This window comes from Corvus moneduloides, chromosome 26 (genome assembly GCF_009650955.1).
Source record: "Corvus moneduloides isolate bCorMon1 chromosome 26, bCorMon1.pri, whole genome shotgun sequence".
In the NCBI taxonomy this organism is placed as follows: domain Eukaryota; kingdom Metazoa; phylum Chordata; class Aves; order Passeriformes; family Corvidae; genus Corvus; species Corvus moneduloides.
The window spans coordinates 4,668,903-4,691,880 of NC_045501.1; the positions used below are offsets into that span (position 1 = coordinate 4,668,903).

At 54.1% G+C, this 22,978-nt stretch overlaps 1 protein-coding gene across 1 annotated transcript; it reads right to left on the reverse strand.

Moving 5' to 3' along the window:
* Nucleotides 1-1,827: 1,827 nt before the first annotated feature.
* PSMD11 (proteasome 26S subunit, non-ATPase 11) lies at nucleotides 1,828-21,221 on the reverse strand. The gene is made up of 14 exons (XM_032091613.1): nucleotides 21,089-21,221; nucleotides 19,135-19,236; nucleotides 13,996-14,120; nucleotides 11,754-11,825; nucleotides 11,400-11,457; nucleotides 9,354-9,548; nucleotides 8,707-8,851; nucleotides 8,413-8,473; nucleotides 6,817-6,879; nucleotides 6,090-6,215; nucleotides 5,513-5,548; nucleotides 4,194-4,245; nucleotides 3,200-3,342; nucleotides 1,828-3,076 (listed from the first exon to the last, which is right to left on the reverse strand). The coding sequence occupies exons 1-13, from the start codon at nucleotides 21,177-21,179 to the stop codon at nucleotides 3,200-3,202; spliced, it is 1,269 nt and encodes a 422-aa protein (XP_031947504.1). The 5' UTR covers nucleotides 21,180-21,221; the 3' UTR covers nucleotides 1,828-3,076.
* Nucleotides 21,222-22,978: the final 1,757 nt, after the last annotated feature.

Below are 22,978 nucleotides of genomic sequence, written 5' to 3' on the forward strand. Positions count from 1 at the left end.
CAAAAATCAAGTTTAAAACCCTTCTCCACCGGCATCCCGGAGCCGCACCCCGGATCTGCACCCGGGCCCCAACACCCCGCACTCGGAACCCCGCACCCCCCCCCCGGCCGCTCTTCGCCGCCGCTTCCCCCGCGCGGCGGTGCCTCCCCAGCTCCGGGCCGGGGGCCACCACTCGCCCCGAAGCACCGGGGCAGTGAAATGCCCGGTACCGCGTTCTGAGGCCGGGCCGGGTTCTGGGGAACGCGCCCGCAGCTCCCCTCCCCCCCCCCCGGGTGCCACGGTCCCGCTTGGAGCCGCCCCCCCCGCCCCAGCCCGGCGGCCCTCGCCCTGGCCGGGATCCCATTCCCACAGGGACCGGGATCCCATTCCCGCTGGGAGCGGAGCGGCGCCGGCTCTGGCGGGAGGCACCGGCAGCACCGACCTGCAGCGACGCTCAGAGGCCGCTCCGCCGCCGCCGCGGCTGCCGGGCCCCGCTCCGCCCGCGGCCACCGAAGCCGCCCCCGGCGGGACCCTGAGGCCCCGGAGCTGCTGCCGGCAGCAGCAGGGAAAGGTCGGGCTCATCCCGGCCCTGCGCTAGTGACCCAAATTCATTTATACTCATTTATACCTATTTATGCCCTGCCCCGGACCTGCGGCTGCCGATCCCACTCCCACAGCAGGGAAATCTGAAAAAAAAAACCCCCAAAATCTCCCGTGAGGACAGACCAGTCCCAAAAACCTGCCTGTCCTTCAGAGCCCATGCAACCCTCTGGGGGAGCTGTTTTTTGGGGGGTGGTCAGGACCCTCTGCAGGACTCTCCCCCTCTCAAACGGCTTTAGAGGCTTTGCTGCATCATGGGGACAGTGATAGCCCAGCCTGGGCACTGTGGTCACCGAGAATCCCCTTCGTCCATTGAAACATCCCCCAGACCCAAGCAGCGCTGTCGGCTTTTAAGCTCAGCCTTGAGGAGTTTAAGCCCAAAGGGTTTAACAACAGGCTTTAGCATTTGAGGGGGTTTGGCCCTGATTTTAATCTGCTTGGAGTGCCTCAGAAAACCCCGTTGTTCCAAAGGCAATTCCAAGGACTGATGTGTCGCTAACCCTCCCTGATCCCACCAAGGCACCCGAGCTGGCGTCACCACAGCCCGGCTGCACCATCCCTGCCCCTGCTCAGCTCCCCTCATCCTCGCGCACAGGGACCTGTCAGCCTCCCCATTGTCACCTGTGGGGTCAGGACCAGTTCTGTCCCCACTGGGGGATGACAGCTGGAGCTGGACACGATCCCCAGCAAGGACACACAGGAGAGGAGCTGAAGGAGGGAAGGACTGGATGGGATATTGGAAAGGAATTCCTCCCTGGGAGGGTGGGCAGGCCCTGGCACAGGGTGCCCAGAGCAGCTGGGGCTGCCCCTGGATCCCTGGCAGTGTCCAAGGCCAGGCTGGACATTGGGGCTGGGAGCACCCTGGGAGTTTCAGACAGGAAAATTCAAGATATTTTGACACCCTAAACCTCCTCCCCAGCCTATCGAGTGTGAGACTCCAACCCAGCATAAGGATATTTTCAGGAAGGGTTGGAGGGGTGAGAGGCCACATTTAATCCATTTTTCACCATAATAATAAAAATTATTATTATTATACATTCAGTAGCACTAGAACTTGTGCCAAAAACACATCACAACCCATAAATCTTACGTGATGCTGCCTCAAACATTCACATTTGGCGTCCCCAAAATATCATCCCCAATGATGCTTTGGTGAGGGGATGATTCCATCCTTCCTTAAGCAAACGGAGAAGCTGCACCCAGCCCAGGATCCGCCCTGGCAGCTGAAGACAGGAGACAGAGGTTTTTGAAAAAAAAATTCTTTATTGGAACTCATCTGAACATCAGATATACCTGGTGTTGGTTAGCAAGAACCGTTTGTACATTTGATATTGATGGTGCCAAAAACCCAAACAGCGACTGACTGGAGGAGATGGAAATTAAGAATAATAAAATAAAATAAAATAAAATATAGGGTCGGAGAGGTCAAAATGTGAACAGAAAGGGGAAAAATCAGCCAGTCTAAGAGTCAGCGTGAAGGCAAAATATTTCCTGATAAAACAGAATCCTTTTACAAAATATAAATTTTGTAAGAAAAACGTGGAGAGGGAAATAGAGACAGAGGGGAAAGGAAAAATAAAGATGAGCAGGACAGAGATGCAGAAGCTTACACTGCCCAAATGGCATTAAAACTTACTGGAAACCTCACCAGAAAATGGAACATGCTGGAATACACCGTGCTCCGTCCCCCAGGACTTCGGGACCGAGGAGGAAGCTCCCACTGGGCTGTTCCAGAGGGCCAGGCTGTCCCACCTCGCGTGGGGAGCCAGAGCTCAGCGCTGCTGCAGCAGAGGCACAGCTGGAGTCGGCTCCGCCGGGCACCTGCTCCTCCTACCAGCGCAGGCGGGGAGGGAGGAAACATTTAAAATCTAAGTCTATCTGCAAACAAGAGCATGCAAGTCAGGCTCCAGGGAAACCTGCGCCGTCCCCTTCGCCGAGAGCGGCCGGCCAGGGCTGCGCCGACAGCTCCGGCCCGCAGGAAAATCATCGCGGAGCTGCTTTCGAGGGGATCGGAGGCCTTGAGGATGGAAAATACACCAGCAGTCTGTACATTTTGGGCTTGTTTGGTTCAGTACAAATGGAATCGAGTTGGCTGCTCGGACACCGCCAGCACGTCTCCGATTTCAGGGCGGAGGAGATGAAACAAACTGGTTTTGGGCACCTATTGGTAACAAAACGCTGTCCCTGCTGAACTCTGCCGTCCCTCAGGAAGTGGAAAGCACATGTTTAGGTAGTGTAAGCCTTTTTCCTTTTATTTAGAATACCCTCTTTGTTTAAACAATATTCCCCCCCCAGATACAAAGTTCGGCCAGTAAAGATTACATGGAAACTGGAACACGCATCGTCTGGAATACAAGATGCACCGGATGAGGAAGTTTAAAAACTTTCCGAGCGAAAAGTAGAACAAAGAAGAAAAAAAAAAGTCTCCTAACATTTTCCCAAAGGTTTCACTCTCCTGTCACACACACTCTCCAAATGACAGCTAGCAAATTCAACTCTGCAAAGAGAAAACAGAGCCATGTCACTCGACAGGAGAGGGAACAAGGCTCAGGGACACGGAGCACGGCGGGGCCTGGCAGCGACTCCGGAGCTCTGCGGCCCCTGGGGAGGCCCCACTCACCTATGTCAACTTCTTGGCTTTGTTGTAGAGCGAATCCACTACTTTGCTCATGTTCTGAATCGTCTCGAGGGCAGCCTCGTAAGTTTTGTCTACGGGGGGTTCGTCGAAGATGATCAGGACACCCTCGCCCTGGTCAAGGATTCCTGTGGGCACAAGCTGCTGTTAGCACTGGGATGCTCGAGGGATCACGGCTTCCAGACAGTAGGAATTCAGGGATCTACCCCAGAAACACCCAACCAGCTGTGCAGGGTTTGGGAAGGGTGCACGTGTTGGGCCGGACTGGCTGATTTTGGTCAGGACTGCTTCAGCATTCCCAGAAAAAAATACATCCCAGCCTGAGAAGCCATCTAGGAGATGAGTATTCCTGCTCATTCCCTACCCACTCCATATGAGTATTCCTGCTCACTCCCTACCATCTCCCTGCCTGCTCAGTGCCCAGCTGGTTTATTGCAGCTGTGCCCAGATGCCAGCTGGGCTCTGTCCTCCCAGAGCGCTCCATGCTCAGGGTGCAGCTTCCAGGCACTCCCCTCGCCCAGCCACATCCAGGGACAACAGAACCAAGAGCACAGCTGGTTCCTCGAGAGATTATTGGGGCTGCAGCCTGCTGTGGGCCCAGCCAAGCCACAGCACCCCACTGTGCCATGGGCTGCCCCCACAGAATGCTCCCGACACAAACAGCTGGGAAAGGTGACCACATCCCTGTCAGCTCCAAGGGGGACAGCCCAGCTTGACCAGACAGCCCAGCTGGGGGTCCCACACTGTCCCTGTCACAGCACAGAGGGACCCAAAAGCGTTCCTGAAATTAACCCTCAGGGTTAAGGAAGGTGGATGGAGCAGCAGGAAGAGCCTTCCTGACTGTCGCTCCTGACTGCCACTCCTGACTGCCACCTGCACATCTGCTGCCTGAGCAGGACCCCCAGGTTCAGAGGAGGAAGGGGAGCCCAGCCACAGCTCGTGCAAACACAGGGCACTCAGAGCTGAGGGATGCACTTACCATGAAACTTCTTGTCCAAGATCATCTGTGACAGTTTCCTTTCTACCTCAGCCTGAAATCGAAGCAGAGAAATGAAAAGTCTCCCAGAACTACATAAAAACACGTGAGTTTTACTGCTGCACACCCAACAGCCCTGGTGGGACGTGAGCACTGCTCAACAGCAGCTCCTTCCTCCCTGAACACGGCTTGGACACCACCCACTGCTTGAGATGCCTCAGGAAATGACAGAGCAGCTGTTAATGAGGGAGCACCAGGATGTCCCCTGTTCCACAGGTGACACTGGATCTGTCACTTCACACAGGCTTTACTCGTGGGGGTTCTGGAACTTTCTAACTCAGTTCAGCAAGGATTTAGACAAGAGTTGGCCAAGTTTTATTTAATCCACACAGGACCCAGCTGAGCTCCTGCCCAGCACCAGGAAGGCCCACAGGAGGCAGCTCCTCTCTGGGCAGAGGGAGCAGAGAGCAGCTTTTACTCTGAGTATTAGGGATGTGTTGAACACCACAGGCCAGTCTGGGAACAGACTGTGTGCCAGGGGAGGTTTAGGTTGGATATTAGGGAAAATTTCTTCATGGAAAGGGTTGTCCAGCCCAGGGCAGAGGCAGAATCACCATTCCTGGAGAGATTTCACAGATGTGTGGATGTGGCACTTGGGGACATGGGTGGCCTTGGCAGTGCTGGGGAACATCTGGACTCGATGATCTCAGAGGCCTTTTCCAACCTGAATGATTCAGTGATTCTGTGACCACAAAGGCTGAGCTCAGCTCACTTCCCAACCTCTGGCCTTAATGCCAGCACAAGACAACAGCACTCTGGGGTGCAACGGGCTGGGATTACCGTGGATTTCCCCAAAACTTTATCTGTCTGGGATTATCTGTAAAGCAGTTACTGCATAGTCAGTGTGACAGATGCATCCCTAATGGCACTGCAGGGTGATTAGCTGGATCCTGGATCTTAAGGGTCTAAGTAAGGTTCCCCTGGGAACACTCAGAGGATTAAGCTCAGGGCATGGGGGAAGACTGAGCTGGTCACGACAGAGCAGAGGAAAATCTGCCTCAAATAAAAAGCAAGAGCCAAGACAGGGAGTGAAACCCACAGGAGGGAAGGGGACAGCACAGCAAAGCCTGGAGCACAGGAAGCCTCGATGCCTCCCAGGAGCTGCCTGTGTCAGAGTTCAGTTCCCAAGGGTGAGATTTGCCTGGCAATGCTATGGAGCTCATCTGTCACCCTCCATGTTCAGTTCCCAGTGGTAAATGCCATTTAACCCCAACTCCTCTGCCCTCTGAACACAAGGCACCGACTTCTGGGGAGGTTCTTACCTTTGAGAGCTTGATGAGGCTGGATATGTGTTCAATCTATAAGAGAGACCAACATTTAGGTAAATCTTTGGCTGCCCTTTGGACACACAACACAGAGGTTTGGGGCTCTCCCATGGAATAGCTCAAAGGCCTGGAAATGCTTTGGCCTAAAAATCTCCAGTGGCTTTCTCCACTCTGCAGCTTCAGGCCCCTCAGGTTTCACATCTGATTTTAACTAAGATGGACTGGACCCCTAAAGCCACTTCACTCTGAAAGGTGAAATATTTCTTCTCCAAGACTATGGCACAGCCTCATCCTGCCAGAGGCCTTCAAAGCCAAATGCTGTCACCTTCAGGGTTAAAAGCCAGTCACCTTTCAGGGAGCATGAGAGAAACAGGTGGAAAGGGCAATGACTCTGGAGTGTGGTTTTTCAAAGGTTCCCTCAGCCTTCTCCTTTTAATTTTAACACAATGAACCCTGAGCTCTGGAAGTGCTGAGCAGCTCAGAGTAAGAAGTGTTCCACATGGGAACAATCCCCTCACCCTCAGCAGCAGGGACAGAGGGACCAGCCTGTCCAGGTGCTGCTGGAGACATTTACCTGTACTCTGGAGAAGGGTTCGATGACTCTGATCAGGTTCTGTTCCAATAAATTATCATAGAGCTTGGCCAGGTGAGTGTTTATGATGGGGTCGTCCCTGAGCTCCACCTTGTAGTCTGTCAGAGCCTGTGGGGACACGGTGGCAGGAAATAATTCTGGTAGCAACAGCTCCTCAAGGTCCTCGGAGGATGAAATACCCTCCCTGCCCAGCCACGTCCCATGGCTAATCCAATCCCTAACTTGGCTAAAAGCCAGAGGATCACAACAGCCCAGCAGCCTTTCCAACATCTTCTATCTGCACCCTGCTGGAGCTCAGCAAGCCCCAGGCTCTGTTCACAGGGAGCAGAGCACGACAGGTTTGGATCCTGACACAGGAATCCTCTCCCTGAGCTCTGCAGCATTCCTGCTGAAACCAGGAAAAATTTTAGCAAGATGCACATCCCAGTGAACAGCACCTAAAGGAAAACTGCATCTGAGTTGGGTCTCCAAAAAAAAAAAAAAAAAAAAAAAAAAAGGAAGAAAACTGGGTTCAAGCAAGTTTATCCCCCACGCACTGAAAACCCAACCGGTTGATTGTTGGGGGGTATTTCTTGGTGCACTGTTGCTTTCTATCAATGTTTCCATGGTTTCCTGCTGTGGGATGTAACAGCTCCTACAACTTTCCAAACCTGGCATTTCTGATGGGTTTTTGCCCAGCCAGGCTCCGTTTTCTGTGTCCCTGACTCACCTTTTCGAAATCTGCCAGCGACCGGTTCTTGCTGGCCTGTGCCACGCATTTTAGTGCTTCTGTCTGTGGGGAAAGAGAACCAGAGGAGGTTATTTTCTTCTGGATTCTCCTCAGGGTGAATATGCCAACTGTGCAGGATCTTGGGAACGTGCTTAAGCAGCAAACCAGGAATGTTCCCTGTCACTGCCACAGGCAGAGGGAGAGCAGCTGCTGAGGGGAGAACAAGCCTGGCAGCTGCAGGACATGAGCTGAGACATCTCCAGAGGGACAAAGCACCCGGCTCTGAGAGCACCAGCTGCAGGTTGGGAGTGAGTTTGACACTGTTTTTAAGGGAAGTGCACATTTTGGCACTGGCTTAATGAACGTGGCCATTTTGGGCCCTCAAGCTGAGCTTCTCCCCTTCAGCATGGCCACTTCTCTGCCGAATGACAGGGGCAGGGCAGCAGCTCCCATGGACACCCCACCATGGACAGCACCAGGGATGGATCTTGTCTACCCCAGAACTGCTGAAATGAAGCAAAATCCTCATCCCCAAAGAACCCCATTTATACCCGACAGTGGGAATCCCAGCAGGGAACAGCAGAACAGAGCCCAAGTGGGGGGGGATGGGACAAGGACAGCCCAGTGCCTCTGGTGCACAAGGCCCAGGCTTCTGCTGCCCTCTCTTTTTGGGATTGTCCCATGCAGAGCCAGGAGTTGGACTAGATCCTTGTGGTCCTTTCCAGCTTGGGATATTCCGGGATCCCCATCGAGCTGCCCCCAGGGCTGCTCTCTCCCTGCTCCACAGCTGCTGCAGGAATTGCTGCTCAGGGCTGGCTCAGGAGCAGTGTGGGAACAGCCAGCAGCTCCTGCTCTGGAGAGGAGCCTCCAGCTGCCACTCAGGGCAAAGGGATGAGGCAGGATTGGGGCTGCCCTTCCTGATCCAGGAGGGATATCCCCATGTCAGACCTTTTCACGCACTGAGCTCTGCTAATTCCTAATCCCCTGTGGGCAGCTCGTGCATCAAAGCAAAGCCCAGGCTGAGCACATCCCCTGAGGGCACTCCTGGCACACTGGAGCGTGGCCCTGCACCTTCTCCAAGCACCCTGGATTTAATTTGGGGATGGCATTCCCAGTCTGCCACGTTCACATGTCAGAATGAGCAGTGGTTTAACACTTCCTGCCTGCCTGGCTCCCACCTCGCAGCCATCCAGGTCTCCTCTGCTCAGCTACACTGCCAGGGACGGAGTCTCAGGACTGGCTACAATGAAGTAAAAAGAGTAACTTGGATTTAAACCCTGCAGCAGCTGCTGAGAGCAGGGACACAAGGACCTGGTGGTATCAGGCAGTTTGCAGCTGATGAAGAAAAGCAGGGAGGAGAAAAACAGGGAAAATGAAGCCAGCAGCCCAAATTCTGTGGTTGTGAAAATCGCTGTAAACCCCTTTGAAGGCAACTGACTTCTGGTAATGACTCATGGTAATTTAATCAGTTCTGGACCCAGTTCGGGACACGCGGGAGTGATGGGTGTTTGGTGTGAAAGGAGCAAAGTGCTTGACAAAATAAATAAGCCACTATTGAGAGAGGTAAGAGAGACAGAAAGGATTAAGTTTCTATACCTGTCTTCCTGCATACCGCAGAGCAAGCTTCCCACTCACTAATGCTTGCACATCTTCTGGGCTGCAGACAGAGGGAACAGAGCATTTATAGAGGAACATGGCCAGCTTAAACCCCAGAGCACCTCAGAAATCCCCAACTGACAGCAAAGTGCTCAACTCAAATACCCCCCCATCAGGAGCACTGATCAGGTGATAAAGACACTGCTTGAGCCCATTAATTCCGAGTCCCATAAACAAAAAGCCTTTCCCCTGGAAATGCAGGAAGCGTTCTTCCCAGAGCCATCTGCCACCTACCTGTTGAGCATGATTTTGCACAGCAACATGTATTTCAGAGCAGTGATGGCTTTGGGGTTGTCAATTGAATCATTGCCCTCAAACGCCTCATAAAAATATGAATAGGCTGTTTTCCAGTCCTTCTCTTCTGCTGCGTGGATAATACCTGGGAGAGGCACAAATGGGTTAATTCTGAGCATGACTGGGAGAAGACAGAACAATTTGGTTGTTCAGTGCTTTATCTGTGACTTCAGTGACGGGAATCCTTTCCTCCTGTGCCCCCCCTTGCCTCATCTCTATCAGAAGAAAATCCACACCCTCTCTTACGAGGACATTTTTGGACAGACAAGTTTGGGGCACTTCAGGTAAGTGCCTCCAAACTGGGTCAGGAACAATGTGAAATGGGTCAGGAACACAGTGAGAGGCTGGAACAGCAGTGCCTGGGGAGGTCATGGACCCTCCACCACAGGAAGCTTTCAAAAATGGGCTGAAAACACCAGTGTCAGGAACAAGGTCACTGCAGCTGATGCTACCTGAGGCAGAACTGGTGATATCTTGAGGCCCCACCAAGCACCACTTTCCATGATTCCCTCAGGAAAGAAGGAATACCAGACAAGTGCAGTGTCAGGACGAGTTCCTGGGCGTTGTCCTTGTCCTGCAGGCCTCACCTGACTGCATGTCCAGCGCTGCCTGCAGCTTGGGGGGACAGTAGATGGCGTTGGCTGTAGTCCGTGCCGAGGTTAAGGCTGCTCTTGCTTTTGGCAGATTGCTCAGGGCATGGTAAGTCTTGCTCTCTAAGAGCTGCACTTCCACCAGCAGTGCCTTGTCATCCATCTTTTTCAATTCCCGAAGCAGTTGGGAGCCTGGCAGAGGGGAAGGACAAAGCTCTGTGAGCTGCTCTGCATCAGCATCACACAAACCCAGCCTCTCCAGGGGACACCCGTCCTCCCCTGGCAGTCAGGGCGTTGAGGGAGGGAGGTGAGGCTTACACAAGCTCTTCTTCTAAGGAAAAGCAAGGGAGAGGGAATAATGGTGGGACAGTGCCAGTCCACAGCTGGAGGATGAAGCAGTTTTGTGTCAGAGGTGGGGTGTGGGCAGCAGAGTGTCCTGGAGGGGTTGGGCAGTTGGGATGGTTACTTTGGCACCATTCCCAGGTGATTTCCCTCTCCCACAGGGAGCTCCTGCAGAACTGCCCCCTCTGCACCAGGAAGCATTCTCAGGAAACTCCTGAGAACACAGGATGAGGGAATGTTTTTAACACGAGACATCTACAGGTCAGATTTAGGAGGCAGGAAGGGACAGCCTAAGAAATGCCAAGACAAGCTGTCACACCAAAGCCTTGTGAGGACAGAACGAGCCAGTCCTAGAGGAAACTTGTCCCCTTCTTCCCCCCACTGAAGAGGTAACTTAGGGTGAGCAGAGCTAAAAACCTCCTCCTCCCTTGCTGTGCTCAGGAGCTGATAACCAGAGGTGAAACAACAGAACTGGGCAGAAACAAATGGATTCTCCCTGGAGACATCGCTGAGAGACTCTGCTTGCACCTGCTCCCCACAGCCACGGACACAACCAAATCCTGGTCAGCCACACAGCAATGCTGGTGCACAGCACTGACATCCTGATAGAGCATCAGAGGCTGTCCCAGAGGTACAGACCTCCCCAACTCCCCAGGCTGTCCCACCAGCAGCCAAGGGATTCAATTAATTAAGGACAGCTTTGGAATGTAGCCTCTGATCAGTTTAAACCTGAGTTCATTACATATCCCTATGCAAACTAGTTCTAATTCCGTGCTGAATTCCATGAGCCAGAGCACTCAACATTCTGATGAGATAAATGTCACCCAGGTGACTCTGGACATGACACAGGCTCGTGCCACCACACAGGTTAAGAAGTTCTGGGTCCCAGGTGAGCAGTTCAGGCAGTGTCCCTGCAGTTGTCCCTCAGCCCCGGCGGAGCAGGCTGTGCTAACACCCCTGAGACAGCTTAAACCTCACAGCTTAAACCTCACTGACAGCTTAAACCCCGCTTACAGCACTGCAGTCATTTGCAAAATGAGCATTTAAAAAGCACCAGGGGAGCTGTAAGAGGTCCTGCTTTACTCTGCTTTGGGGCAGAGCAGGAGTTCACTGGTTCATTAGCATCCCTCAGGTGGTGCAGGAGCAAATTCTTAAAGCCTCCGTGAGACCCTGGCTAATGACACCCACAGAGGTTTTGCCATTTCCTGGTTTTATTGGGCTGTGTTTGACCAAACTGGAGAAAAGCTTCTTTCTCCCTTCAGCCTCTGTGGCCACAGCTGTGTATTCCAGCATGTTCCAGCAGGAGCCAAACCTGTGGCCTTCAGCTGGATACAGCTCCCAAAATTACCTGAAATGAACAAATCACAGAATCCCAGAATGGTCTGGGTTGGAAGAGGCCCTAAAGCTCATCTCATTCCACTCTCAAATGGGCAGGGACACCTCCCAGGCTGCTCCAAGCCACATCCAAAACAGCCTTAGGACCAGGTGAGATGGGTGAGGATGGTGAAACAGCCAGAACAAAGACATCTCTACGAGCTGTTATCACCCAGCTACAGCAAAAGGTGGCAGAACTGGACCAGCCCTGAGAAATTAAGACCCAAATCGTGCAAAACTTCTCCAGGAACATGACACAGTCAGTGGCTTTCCTTGTCAAGAGTAAATTAAAAGCAAAGATTTACCACCACCTAGTGGGAACCTCACCTAGCTGCAGAGCTTCTTGGTACCTCTTGGTGTCGAAGTAGAGAGAGACCAGCCTCGCCTGGAGAACAGAAAAGGAACTGCTGTGAGGAAAGCCAGAACAGATTGGTTTTGTAAAATGAAGCTTTGTATTCTTCTCTGCACAAGACTTCACTACATTAATCTGTATTTGTCACATGAAGTGGTCCAGTTGTGCAAGGAGTAAAATCCTGCCTTTTTAAGGAGAATTTCAGGGTAATTAATGCCCTCCCCTGACACGCAGGAAGATCTGAACAGCACACAAGTGCTCTACTTTTACAGCTATTAAATGTGACAAGGGGATGATGCTGCTCCACATGTTTGGCATCTGGGACCTACCTCCAGAGCCTGGCGTAGGAAAGTCCTCTTCTCTGATTTGGCCCACTCAATACACTCTAAACACAGGTCAACCTTAAAGGGAACAGAAAGAAATCAGTCAATTCTAGAAGTTTTCTTCGTTAGTGCCCACCCCAAATGCCTCCAAACGACATCAGAGGTGTCGTTTGGAGGCATTTGGGGTGGGCACTAACACTTTCCCAGAGTTGAAACTCACAGCCAGGGTGTATTTTCAATAAAGAAAAATAAATTTCATGTGCTTTAGGGCGTAAATACATCAGATCAGGTGATCTGGATAAAGCAGCAGAGGTGCTGGGCTCTGCTCTGGGGGCCTCACCCATCACCTCAAAGCACAACAAAGAAACCCAGAATTTTCCCATATTTTTTAGGCTGAGATTCCCATGATGGATAAAGCAGAACTGTTCCACCTCAATTAGATATGATTACATCTTATCTTCTCTAGTAACATACAGTAAGTGATCCCATGGTGCCAGGCTCAGGAATGCCTCTTCCCAAAACCTCTGGATTGCAGCTCAACACTGCAGGCCTCGTCAGCTCCTTCTCACTGCTCATTAAATGTGAACATTTGATGAGAAGCCATTATGAAGTTTCAATTTATTACAGGGTGATAGCTGGAGCATTAGGAGCTGGAGAAATCTCCAATTTCACTGCTTTACTGGGCTCCTGGGAGCCTGCTGGATGTGAGTTACACTGAGGAAGGAAACGCTCCTCGCAACATTTCCGAATGGATTTGAGATTGCTGCATCAAGGGCCTCACAGGTTGATGTCATCCTTCCTTAAGGTTTTGGGTTTTCAGAATATGCTCCAAAGTGACTATTCTGGCTGACTTTTTATTATTTCCATCACCATTACTCCAACCTGTTCCTCTTTCTCAACTGCATCCCAATATTGTCCTTTACACCACGTTTACCTTGAGAAAAGCTTGAAGCTGCTCATTTTCTCCTGACACTTTTAGGAGTTCTCCCTTCTCATCTCACCCCATTTTCCCTGACCTCTTCTGTTAGAGAAAGAGGGGGGAAAACATTCTGCCACCATTTATCACCCACAAGTCACAAGGACTGGACAGCAAACGAGGGATGTTGGCTGGGTTACCTGCACTAAGGGATGACAGTTCTAATTTGGCTAATTTTGTGCTAATTTGGCTAATGAGAGTGTCACCTGCCCCTCAGCATGGCAGAACCTCTCTAGCCTGCAACCTGCCAGTCCCTGAGTGCAGGTTTCATGTGCATTTTGTCCCTAACCTGCTGCTCAGACCCTCCCTGTGCCAGCCTTGGTGTGCCAGGACAACCCTCTGCAGGGCAGCACTGCCTGAAACGGGCTTCTCAGCACTTCCATCCAGGGTGCTCCTGTCCTTATCCCACTCCCAAATAACCAACAACTGGGGAAAACAAAGAGAAACTAAGACAGCTGTACCCTGGGGAGCTGATGAGAATGGAGTGGATCCCAACTGTGCACTACCTTAGACTGCCTCGGGTTTTCTGGGGGGGAAGCTCATCCACTGGAGCAGTTTACACCTGGTAGCTGCAAAACCCTTTCCACTCCCACTTCAGGAGTGACTTTTGTGTCTCTGCACAGTCAAACACCCATCACAGGTGTGCCCACGTGCCATCCTGATCAGCTCCAGGACAGCCCCTGAGCAGTGGCTCCTGCAGTTCTGTGCCATCCCACAGCACCCCCACCTTTCCTGCTCCAAGCTCTTTGGGAACACATTCCCAACACTGATCACACTACAAAATACTCCCAGTGCTGCACCTAAAATCAATGAGGTTGGAAAAACCCTCTCAGATCACTGAGTCCAACCATTCCCCCAGCACTGCCCAGGCCACCACTGCCCCATGTCCCCAAGTGCCACATCCACAGGGCTTTTAAATCCCTTCAGGGATGGGAACGCCACCCCTGCCCTGGGCAGCTGTGCCAGGGCTGGACACTCCTTTCAGGGAAGGAGTTTTCCCAATATCCAACCTAAACCTCCCCTGACACAACTTGAGGAAGCAAGACAAATCTAAGACCATGGTGGGAGTCACTCCTAACCTGCAGCAGGGAGAGGCTTGCAGAAAACATGGTTATAAATTCAATTATCTGATGTTTTATTTATAAAATTAACCCAAATGCATTAAAAGTTTGCTTCCTGACATGAATGATTCTTCAGTGTGAAGCAAACTAGGTCAGATAATGGTGTTGCAGGCTTTTGAGGAACAGCCCAGTGCTGCAGCTGCAGGCTCACCTCCTGTCCTGTTGCTGCCTCCATGTCCAGGAACAGGTCGAGCAGGGACCGGACCAGGCGGGCGGCCTTGGCTTTGCTGATGGAGTTCAAGAAGGGTCGGACGTACTTCAGGAGTCCTCCCAGCTCTGTAAAAAACCCCAAATCATGAAACACAACCCCCCCAGCCAAGAGCTGCACCGAGCTGGAGCAGCCCCACATCACCTGCACCAGCAGGATTTGTCACACCAAACATTCCCCAGGTGGTTTCTCAGCATCATCCACGGAACAGAGCAACAAATGTCACCTGCAGGGCAGCCCTGCAGCAAACAGGGGCTGCAGAGGGCACTGGGGGCTCCAGCCTCACCACAGCCCTGCCTGTCACTGCAGCTCCTCACTCACCTCCAGCTGTAACTGCCTCAGGAATGTTTTAAAATGTAAGAATCTGCTAAGTGCTTTGAGATGTTTCTATAAAATAAGGGATGGAGTTCATAATTGAGGTGTGTTTTTATTAACTCACAGTTTGATGCTTTAATCTGCCCCACCTAGCCTAGCCCAGGTGTCAGATACACCTTGTGCTCCACCACTGGAAAATCCTATTCCTTAACACTCCAACTCCACCTTTACCTGATCACTCTGACCTCACTTAACTACATTTCTGCTTCTGCATCTCCTCATTAATTCACAGTTACAAACCAGTCTTTGTAAGAGGTGGAAAAAGGAAAAGTCTTTTCTTATGGAGAAACACTGAAGTGTCATTCCCCAGTCACGGCACAGCAGCTCCAGAGTCACTCAGGAATGTTGGACGTGGTGGAATTGCAGAGCACAAGTGAAAAGTTTCCTACAACAAACACCACGTGGCCCTGGGGAGCTCCCAGCCAGGGCTGCTCCCAGTTTGGGAAGATGATCCTGCAGAGGGGCAGGGTTCAGTGCTGACTCATCAGCACTGGGGCTGCATACTGAAATCACAGCTCTCTGCCCCAGATTTCTAAGTCTCACCCAAATACCAGGTAGATCTCACACTACTGTGTTTACAAGATTCCACAGCAAAAGGAAAACCAAAACAAAGCTGGTAATGACTAATTCGGAAACCTTCTACACCAACCTGGTATCGAATCAAAACTAAGAGATTAATCTAATGTTATTTCAATTAGTATATGGAGGAGTATCAGGAGAATTTCAGTTTGGAAGGATTCCAATAAAAACAAATGTAAACAAGGGTTCTTCTGTATTTTGTTTAGCAGTAATGCTAAAGAATACTAGTGCTAATTATTATAAGAACATCTTATTAATATCTAAAAATGATTCTTCATATTTTTGACTTTTTTAACCTATTCACTTTAAGTTTAATCAAGCCTGATACACCTCATTTATCACACTCTTAAGAAGTGGAACTCACTTTTTTCCAATCACTCATGGTGATCATGGAATCTCAAGATGGTTTGGGTTGGGAGGGACCTCAGAGCCCCTCCAGTGCCACCCCTATCATGGCAGGGACACCTCCCATTGTCCTGGGTGCTCCAGGCTCCGTCCAGCCTGGCCTGGGACACTGCCAGGGATCCAGGGGCAGCCCCAGCTGCTCTGGGCACCCTGTGCCAGGGCCTGCCCACCCTCCCAGGGAACAGTTCCTTCCCAATATCCCATCCAGCCCTGCCCTCTGGCACTGGGAAGCCATTGCCCGTGTCCTGTCCCTCCAGGCCTTTGTCCAAGGCCCTCTCCAGCTCCTGGAGCCCCTTAAGGCACTGGAAGGTTTCCAAGCATCTCAAAGTGCAGATTTAGAACAAACAGAACTTCTCTTGAGTGTGATCCTCAGCTTTATTTCCCAAACTGCAGTGCAGGAGATCCTGACCCCAGCAAACCACAGAGCCTGACCCCAACAAACCACAGAGCCTGACCCCAACAAACCACCTGGACTCAGGACAGGAACACCACAGGATGCTCTGACTGCCACACTTGCTTCCATAAAAGTTTGATTTTCTCTCTGCCAGAGCATAAACAGGCAGCATTTTGTACAACTAAGGTGCAGCTACTTTAACATCTCAGATTGCAGCCTGCAGGCTGACAGTCTTTACTCCACAGGGAACCTGCTGCTCCATGACTTTTCCCACACCATCCTGTTCTGAGTCCATTTAATCTCCAGTGCTACATCTGGATGCAAATCCCAATCATTTTAATCCAAGTCAAATGCTCTGATCGCCTACACAGCAAACACCCAACCACAGACAGTCCAACACATCAGTTCTGCACAGAGCTCCTCTCCAGGATCTTGGTGGGAGCTGGGAAAGGTGGGCTCTGGATCTGTCTTACTGAGGCTCTCCAAGATCCATCAGCTCTCAGGCACCAGCAGGCACCAGGAACCCTCCTCCTGTGCATCCCTGCGCTCCACCAGCTCCTCAGGACCAACGCAACCAGTGCCCAACACACTCTTTCCCACAGGAACTTCAGAACAAAGCTGGAAAACTCCAGTGGAACACACTGCACTGTTCATCATCCCACTGATGTGCTCCAGAGCTGCCCCAGAACTCCCCAGAAAGCAGATCCCAAGCCAACAGCTGGAATCCAGCTGTGTGTTCTGCAAACTCCACATTCAGCCGTGCAGGCTCGAAGTTCCCACAGAAATTTCTCTCTCCTACCAATGTAACCATCAACTATTTTTAGGATTTTATTTTTCTAAAGTAAATGCAATGCCTGGTAAAGGGGTGTGATTGACAGCTCTGCAGGAGTGTTGAGCAGCAGCTCTGGAAAATGAAGCCTGAAGCTCATGCTCAGGGAAGTGCTTCCACAAGCTGACACTCCACGTATCCAAATTCCTGCTCCAAGTTATTCCAACCCTGTAGTTCTGTGAAATGCTATAAAAATCTGGAACTGTCGTGAAGAAAAGTACCTGTGAGTTTATCTGCTTGATAAAGATTAAGGACTGAAAAGAACAATTATATTATTGTTATTTTTGTAACAAAGGCTGCACTTCAGCAGAGTCATGGAATCATGGAATGGTTTGGATTGGGAAGGGACCTGAAAGCCAACCCAGTGCCACCCCCTGCCATGGGCAGGGACGCCTCCCACTGTCCCAGACTGCTCCAAGCCCCAATGTCCAGCCTGGCCTGGGACACTTCCAGGGATCCAGGGGCAGCCCCAGCTGCTCTGGGCACCCTGTGCCAGGGCCTGCCCACCCTCCCAGGGAACAATTCCTGCCCAATATCCACTTCCAGGGACAGTGCAGCCACCACCTCTTTGGGCACTGCAACCCCTCAAACCTGTCCAAGAAGTCCCACTGGCTAAAACCAAACCCTCTGCAGTGAAAGCCACAGGATGAAACCCCAGTGTCTGCCCAGCACCGAGGTCTCAGAGCAGCTGTACCTGGTGCTGCCCCTGACTTGTCACTCCTACCTGGAAAGCTGCAGGAGGGGAAGGGACAGAGCCCTTCCCACAGCTCCAGCACCACCCTAAGCCAGGGCAACCTTTCCTTCATCCTCCACAACTCCAGAAAACACCTGCAGATCCTGCTGATCTCCCTCTGAGCTACACACACCCCCCTGGCTTCTGAATGGGGCCAAGTCCATTTTCTTCCCTCCAGAACACACTCACTCTGCAGTTTACCTGTACCTTTAATACACCACAAATACATTCCACGTTTGTCCCCTCACAACCCTGGGTTTGATCAGTTAACAGTGTTATTTTCAATTCCTCAGCCTTCCCCTTGAAAGAAAATAAATCTATCAAGTACCACCCTCTGGGAAAACCCTGGAGCTCTTTATCCTCATGCCAAACTCGAGCTTAAACTCAACACTGCTCCGAGCTCTGCAGAGGTGAGGAGGCCACAAGAACTCTGCCCTCAGTTCTGCTCACCATCAGCACATCCACACTGACCTGAAGAGACTCTGGAGATGATTTCCCCCTTTTTACTCCCCCCCACCAACATCTCCCCTGCTGCAGAGCCCAGCCGTGTTTGGTGATCTCTGGTGAGCAAACACCAGGGTGCAAAGGGCACTGGCACAGCACAGACACCCACACTGAGCTCACTGACTTCAGCCAGGAAAGGGGCACTTGCACAGCAGCTTCCTCTGTCCTGCACGAGCAGCTGAATCCTGTGCTGGGTTTGTTTCCCTCACTGACCCTAAACATAGCCCCCAGCAGCAATCAGAGGTGGACACCTGAGTGAGGTGACACAAACAGCACCTTGGCTTCCAGCACTTTCTCAGGGCCAGTCAGGCACTGTCCCCAGCCCTGTCCCACTGCAATCCTCAGTGGGATCAGGGTCTGGAATGCTCCTCCGAGCACGTGTGACATGGGCAGAGCAGTGAAAGGGCCTGGCCAAACAGGAGCTTCCCAAGCCCAGTGGGACACCAAGGGACATTTCACAACAGATGTAAACTGTGACCTGGATCTGTGGCTGAGCCCTCACAGAGCTTTCCACGAGCTACTCCAAAGTTAGGCCTGGTGTCCCAACACTTCCAGTGTGATTAAACCTTCTGCTGGGTGCTTCCTCCACCCAGGGCCACACTTGCAAGCAAACATTTTCCACTGCCCAGAGCTGCAGCCCAAGCACAGAACGCTCTGGGTACGGACACGGCGTGTCCTGAAATGCTCCAGGGGAAAGGCACAGCACAGCTCCAAACTGCTGAGTGCAAAACAACCAACTGCTGCCTTGAGCTCTCCAGGAAACAGGAGACAGGAACAGATTCAAAACCATCACTGAACAGAGAACTCGACTCCATCCCTGTCCCCTCACACACTCACAATAGAGGGACTGTCCCATGCAGAGCTGGGTAGGGGCTGCTGATGTAATGGTCCAGCAGATAAATCAATTAATTGTGAGAGGAGCTGCTGGTGAGAAAGGACTTTATGGGACAAACTTTCCCATGTGAAACCAACCAGGAGACACCTCTCATCTCAAACATAACTTAGCAAAACTTTAGTCACTCATACTGAAACAGCCCCATGTCAAAGGGCCACAGACTGAACTGTGCATTGTTTGGAGCACTGGGCCAAGCAACACCAGAGTAATATTTATGTTCTTTATTTGGTTTTTAGTTTCTGTCCTGTCTCTGAGAGAACATTTCCTGCCAAAAGCTGTTTTTCCAGCTATCCCACTAAGTAAGGAGACTAAATCCATTGGCTGCAGGATCTCCTGCCTGTTACCTCAGCTCCTGATTTCAGGCTCACCTTCTGCCTGCCCAGTCTTGGCCAGCAGCGACCCCAGCTCCAGGATGCTCTGCTCTTTGACTTGCACTGCTTCCTCATCGTTTTCCTGGACATCACGTTTCACTGGGAAGAAAAAGAGTAGGAAAGTTGCCTTTAGTGCTGTTTCAGGTCGAAGACCATCACTGCTGGTCAGCTCCTGGAGAGGTGCCCAAAGCAGGACCTGCTCCAACAGGCACCAGGGAGTTCAGCCTGGCCCAAGAGGTCTGAGAAGTTTAAATGCACTGCAGAGAAGTTTGCAGTGCTTTGCCTGTGCTTCACAGGGGCTTTACCAGCCCACAGACCCTACTGCTCACTCCAGCTCCAGGTTTGAACAATCTCAGCTTGCCCAGCTGTGCAAGTGTCGCCTACAAACAGCACCACACACCGGACCCACAGAACCAAGTAAGAGACATTTAATGGCATTTCTGGGGTTGGACACTCCACTTTGGGATTGCTGATGTTGCTGTTTAGTGTATTAAGCTGAGATCCTGTGCACAAAATGCAGCACAGCATCAGCGAAGTGAGGTGGGTACATCCCCCCCAACTCTGGTGTCACACCCGCTGCCCGTGCTGAGCCCTGGCAGTGCCATCACCCTCTGCTCCAGGGGTGACTCTGCTCCGAGGCAGATAAAGGGACAAATGACACCCAGCAGCACAACCTGAGTGTGCACAGCATCAGTTCCATGGGAGTTATGCACCACACAGTGCCCTTCCTTCCCAGCCACCACCCCCAGCACAGAGAGCTCCTCCAACTTCCACATAACAGAGCCAAAATCCCGGCTCTATGGAACTGACACTGTGGCTCTCAGTCCCTGTCATTCCGTACCGAAAGCGAGGGAACTTTGCTCTCAAGGAAAAAAGCACCAGAGCAACATTGTCTGGGCCACTCCTGATCCTCCCAACTCACAACAGGGGCTATGAGTCCTGACTGAGCCTGACCCGCACCTACTACTGAATAACCAGCAAAACACCGAGGCACAAACAACTCTTAAAGCCCTGACAGCATCTCCAAGGTCTAACAGTGACACTACGGAAACTTTTCCCGACACACCAGCGTGGCAGCAGGCTGACAGCATCCCTGCAGAGGTCACCACACAGCACAACAAACAAGAATTATTGGTTTACACACCAGTTTCGAGGCCCGCACGCCCCAACCTCGACCCCCAGAGCAGGCGGGGTGCCCACACCACCTCGGAACGCCTTCAGAGCACCGACACCTCCCTGGCACCACGGAATGGCCGGGACAGCCCAAAGGGGCCCGTGCTGAGACCAGCGCCCGGCTGGGACACGGAGAAGCGGACACCGAGGGAACTTCTCCAGGGAGGAGCTGAGCTCGGCCGCGGCACCCGGGAAAGCTCCCCCGGCTCCGTGCGAGCAGCGCCGGGAGGGCGATTCAGCACGGGCGGAGTGTCAGCGCCGCGGGAGGAAACACCGCTGCCGGCGGAGCGCTCCCGGGGGGCCCTCGGCACGGCCGGACCGGGCAGCGACACCGCGCCCCGAGCACTCCGCGAACCGCCCCGACCCAAAGAGCCGCGACACCCCGCCGCTACCGGTCCCGCCGCGGCCCCGCACACGCCGATCGGGGATCCCGGGCTGGCACGGTCGTTCCAGCCGGACGGGGAGGAGCGGCCGGCACGGCCCCGGGGCTGCTCTGAGCGGCTCCGCGGACACGCACCGGGGACCGGCCCCGCCGCCGCCGGGCTCCCGGAGCGCGGCCCCCGCTCCGCCCCGCACCGACAGCTCCCGCCGCCCGTGGCCCCACGCGCGGGGGCCGCCGCCGGTGCCGTCCCGGCGCGGTGCAGCCCCGCGGGGCCGGGCCCAGGCCGCGCTCCCGCCCGGCGCGCACGGTGAGTCAGCAGCGGCGGCGGCGCGGGGCGCTGCGCGGCGCGGGCGGCGGCGGGGCGCGGGGCGGCGCGGGCGGCGGGCCGGCGCTCACCGATGGAGTGCAGGATGCCGATGGAGGCCTCGCGGTCGGTGGAGAGCAGGGACTGCGCGCGCTGCAGCTCCAGCACCGCCGCCGCCGCCATCTTGCCGCTCCTCCGCCTCGCCGCCAGCACGGAAGCGGCGCCGCGGCCACGCCCCTTCCGCGCGCGCGGCATGGCGGGAACTGCAGTCCCGGCGCGCGGGCGCCGGAATGGGCGGGGCCTGATGAGGGGGCGGGGCCTGAGGGCGGGGTCTGCTGAACGGCGCCTGCGCGGGGCGCGGGGGGGCGTGGCCTGGGCAGAGGGCGGGGCGCGAGGAAGGGGCGTGGCTTGAGGAAAGCGGTTCTGGCTGTTAAATGGGCGTGGCCTAAAGGGGCGGGGACGGGGGCGGGGCTTGGGGCGGGGCTGGGGGCGGGGTCTGCGCCGTGCGGGTGCCCAGCATTGGGGCGGGGTCTGCGGTGGGAGCGTGGCTTTGCCGAGGGGGCGTGGGCAGGCAAAGGGCGCGCGGGCTGAGGGGAGGGGGCGTGGTCTGGGGAGGTGGGCGGGGCCTTGAGCTGGGCGGGAAAGGCGTCGGGACGTGGGCGTGGTCTATGGGTGGGGTGTCGTAATTGTGGGCGTGGTCAATGGAGGGCGTGGTCGGTGGGGCGTGGCCGGGGAGGATCGCGGTGTCTCTCTCGTGGCGTCCGGGGCGGTCCCGTCCTCGGGAAAGGGGGGGACAGCAGCCCGAGGGGCCCCGAGCGGGAGCTGTGCGGGGTCCTGGGCCCCGGGAGAGCCGCTGTGGTTGGGGGGCCGTGGGTGGGGTCCCACCCGCGACATCCCCCAGCCGCGGGTCCAGTGCTGGAGGTGGCCGGAGCGTAGGGACCACATCGATGGCCACGTCCTGCTGGGGGGTCCCCTAGAGGATCCACATCCCCACGGCCCCCCCAGCGCCCCAGACAGCCTCGGGAAGGGAGGAGAGCCCAGCAGGGCCGTGGCACCAGTGACGGCAGGGTGTGTGGGGGAGGCTGTCCCCGTGTCCCCGAGGAGGAGGATCCTGTCCCCGTCCCCGCAAGGAGGACGCTGTCCCCATCCCACTGCCGGATCCACCCTCAGGGCAGCCCACGGTGGGAAAGGCCCTTCCCGTTGTGTTCCCCCGCTGTTCCCACCTCCCCTCCCAGCCCCTCTCCCTGCTCCAGGAGCGCTGCCGGCAGCAGGGGCTGGGCTGGGGGGAAACCTGGCCTTGCACCCTCAGCTGGTCACAAAACAGCCCCCAAATCACCACTGAGCTCCCCAAACCACCCACGGCCGACCCCGTCCTGCTGCTGTCCCCAGCCAGCCGGCATGAGCATCCCTCAGACCAGCACCTTTCTGCTGGAGGAAAAGCCAATTTAATGCCTTAAAGGGTCCGTTTTTTATTAAATGGGGAATAAAACCAGAACCCTGGTGAGCCACTGCGCCTGGGAACTCATGTCACAGTGGGATCACCCAGGAGGTGACAGCCCTGGGGACAGGCCTGGGGAGGTGGCACCGAAGCAGTGACTTTCCCCCCCCTCAGCAGCCAAGTTTTGGTGCCCAGCAGATGATGTTTGATGGGTCAGGGGTGTCTGTGTGGCACTGGGGGGGCTGAGGGAGCTGTTAGACCCCAGCTCTGCCTCCCTGCAGTGGGAAAAGCCAGGGGAGCAGACACTGGGATCGCTGGCACTGAGACCTGACCCACCCCACCCCCCCCAAACTCATCACACTGATGGCAGCCAGATCCTGCAGCGCCGGGGTGGATCCAGCCCTGTGTCCCTCCAATCACCAGTCAAGAAAACTCTCAGAAATGGAGGGATGATGCATAAAAGCCCCCAAAGGAGGCTTCAAGGGGGGAATGGAGCAGGGATTTTGATGAAGGAAAAGCCAGGAACCTGTGGGTGAACCTCAGG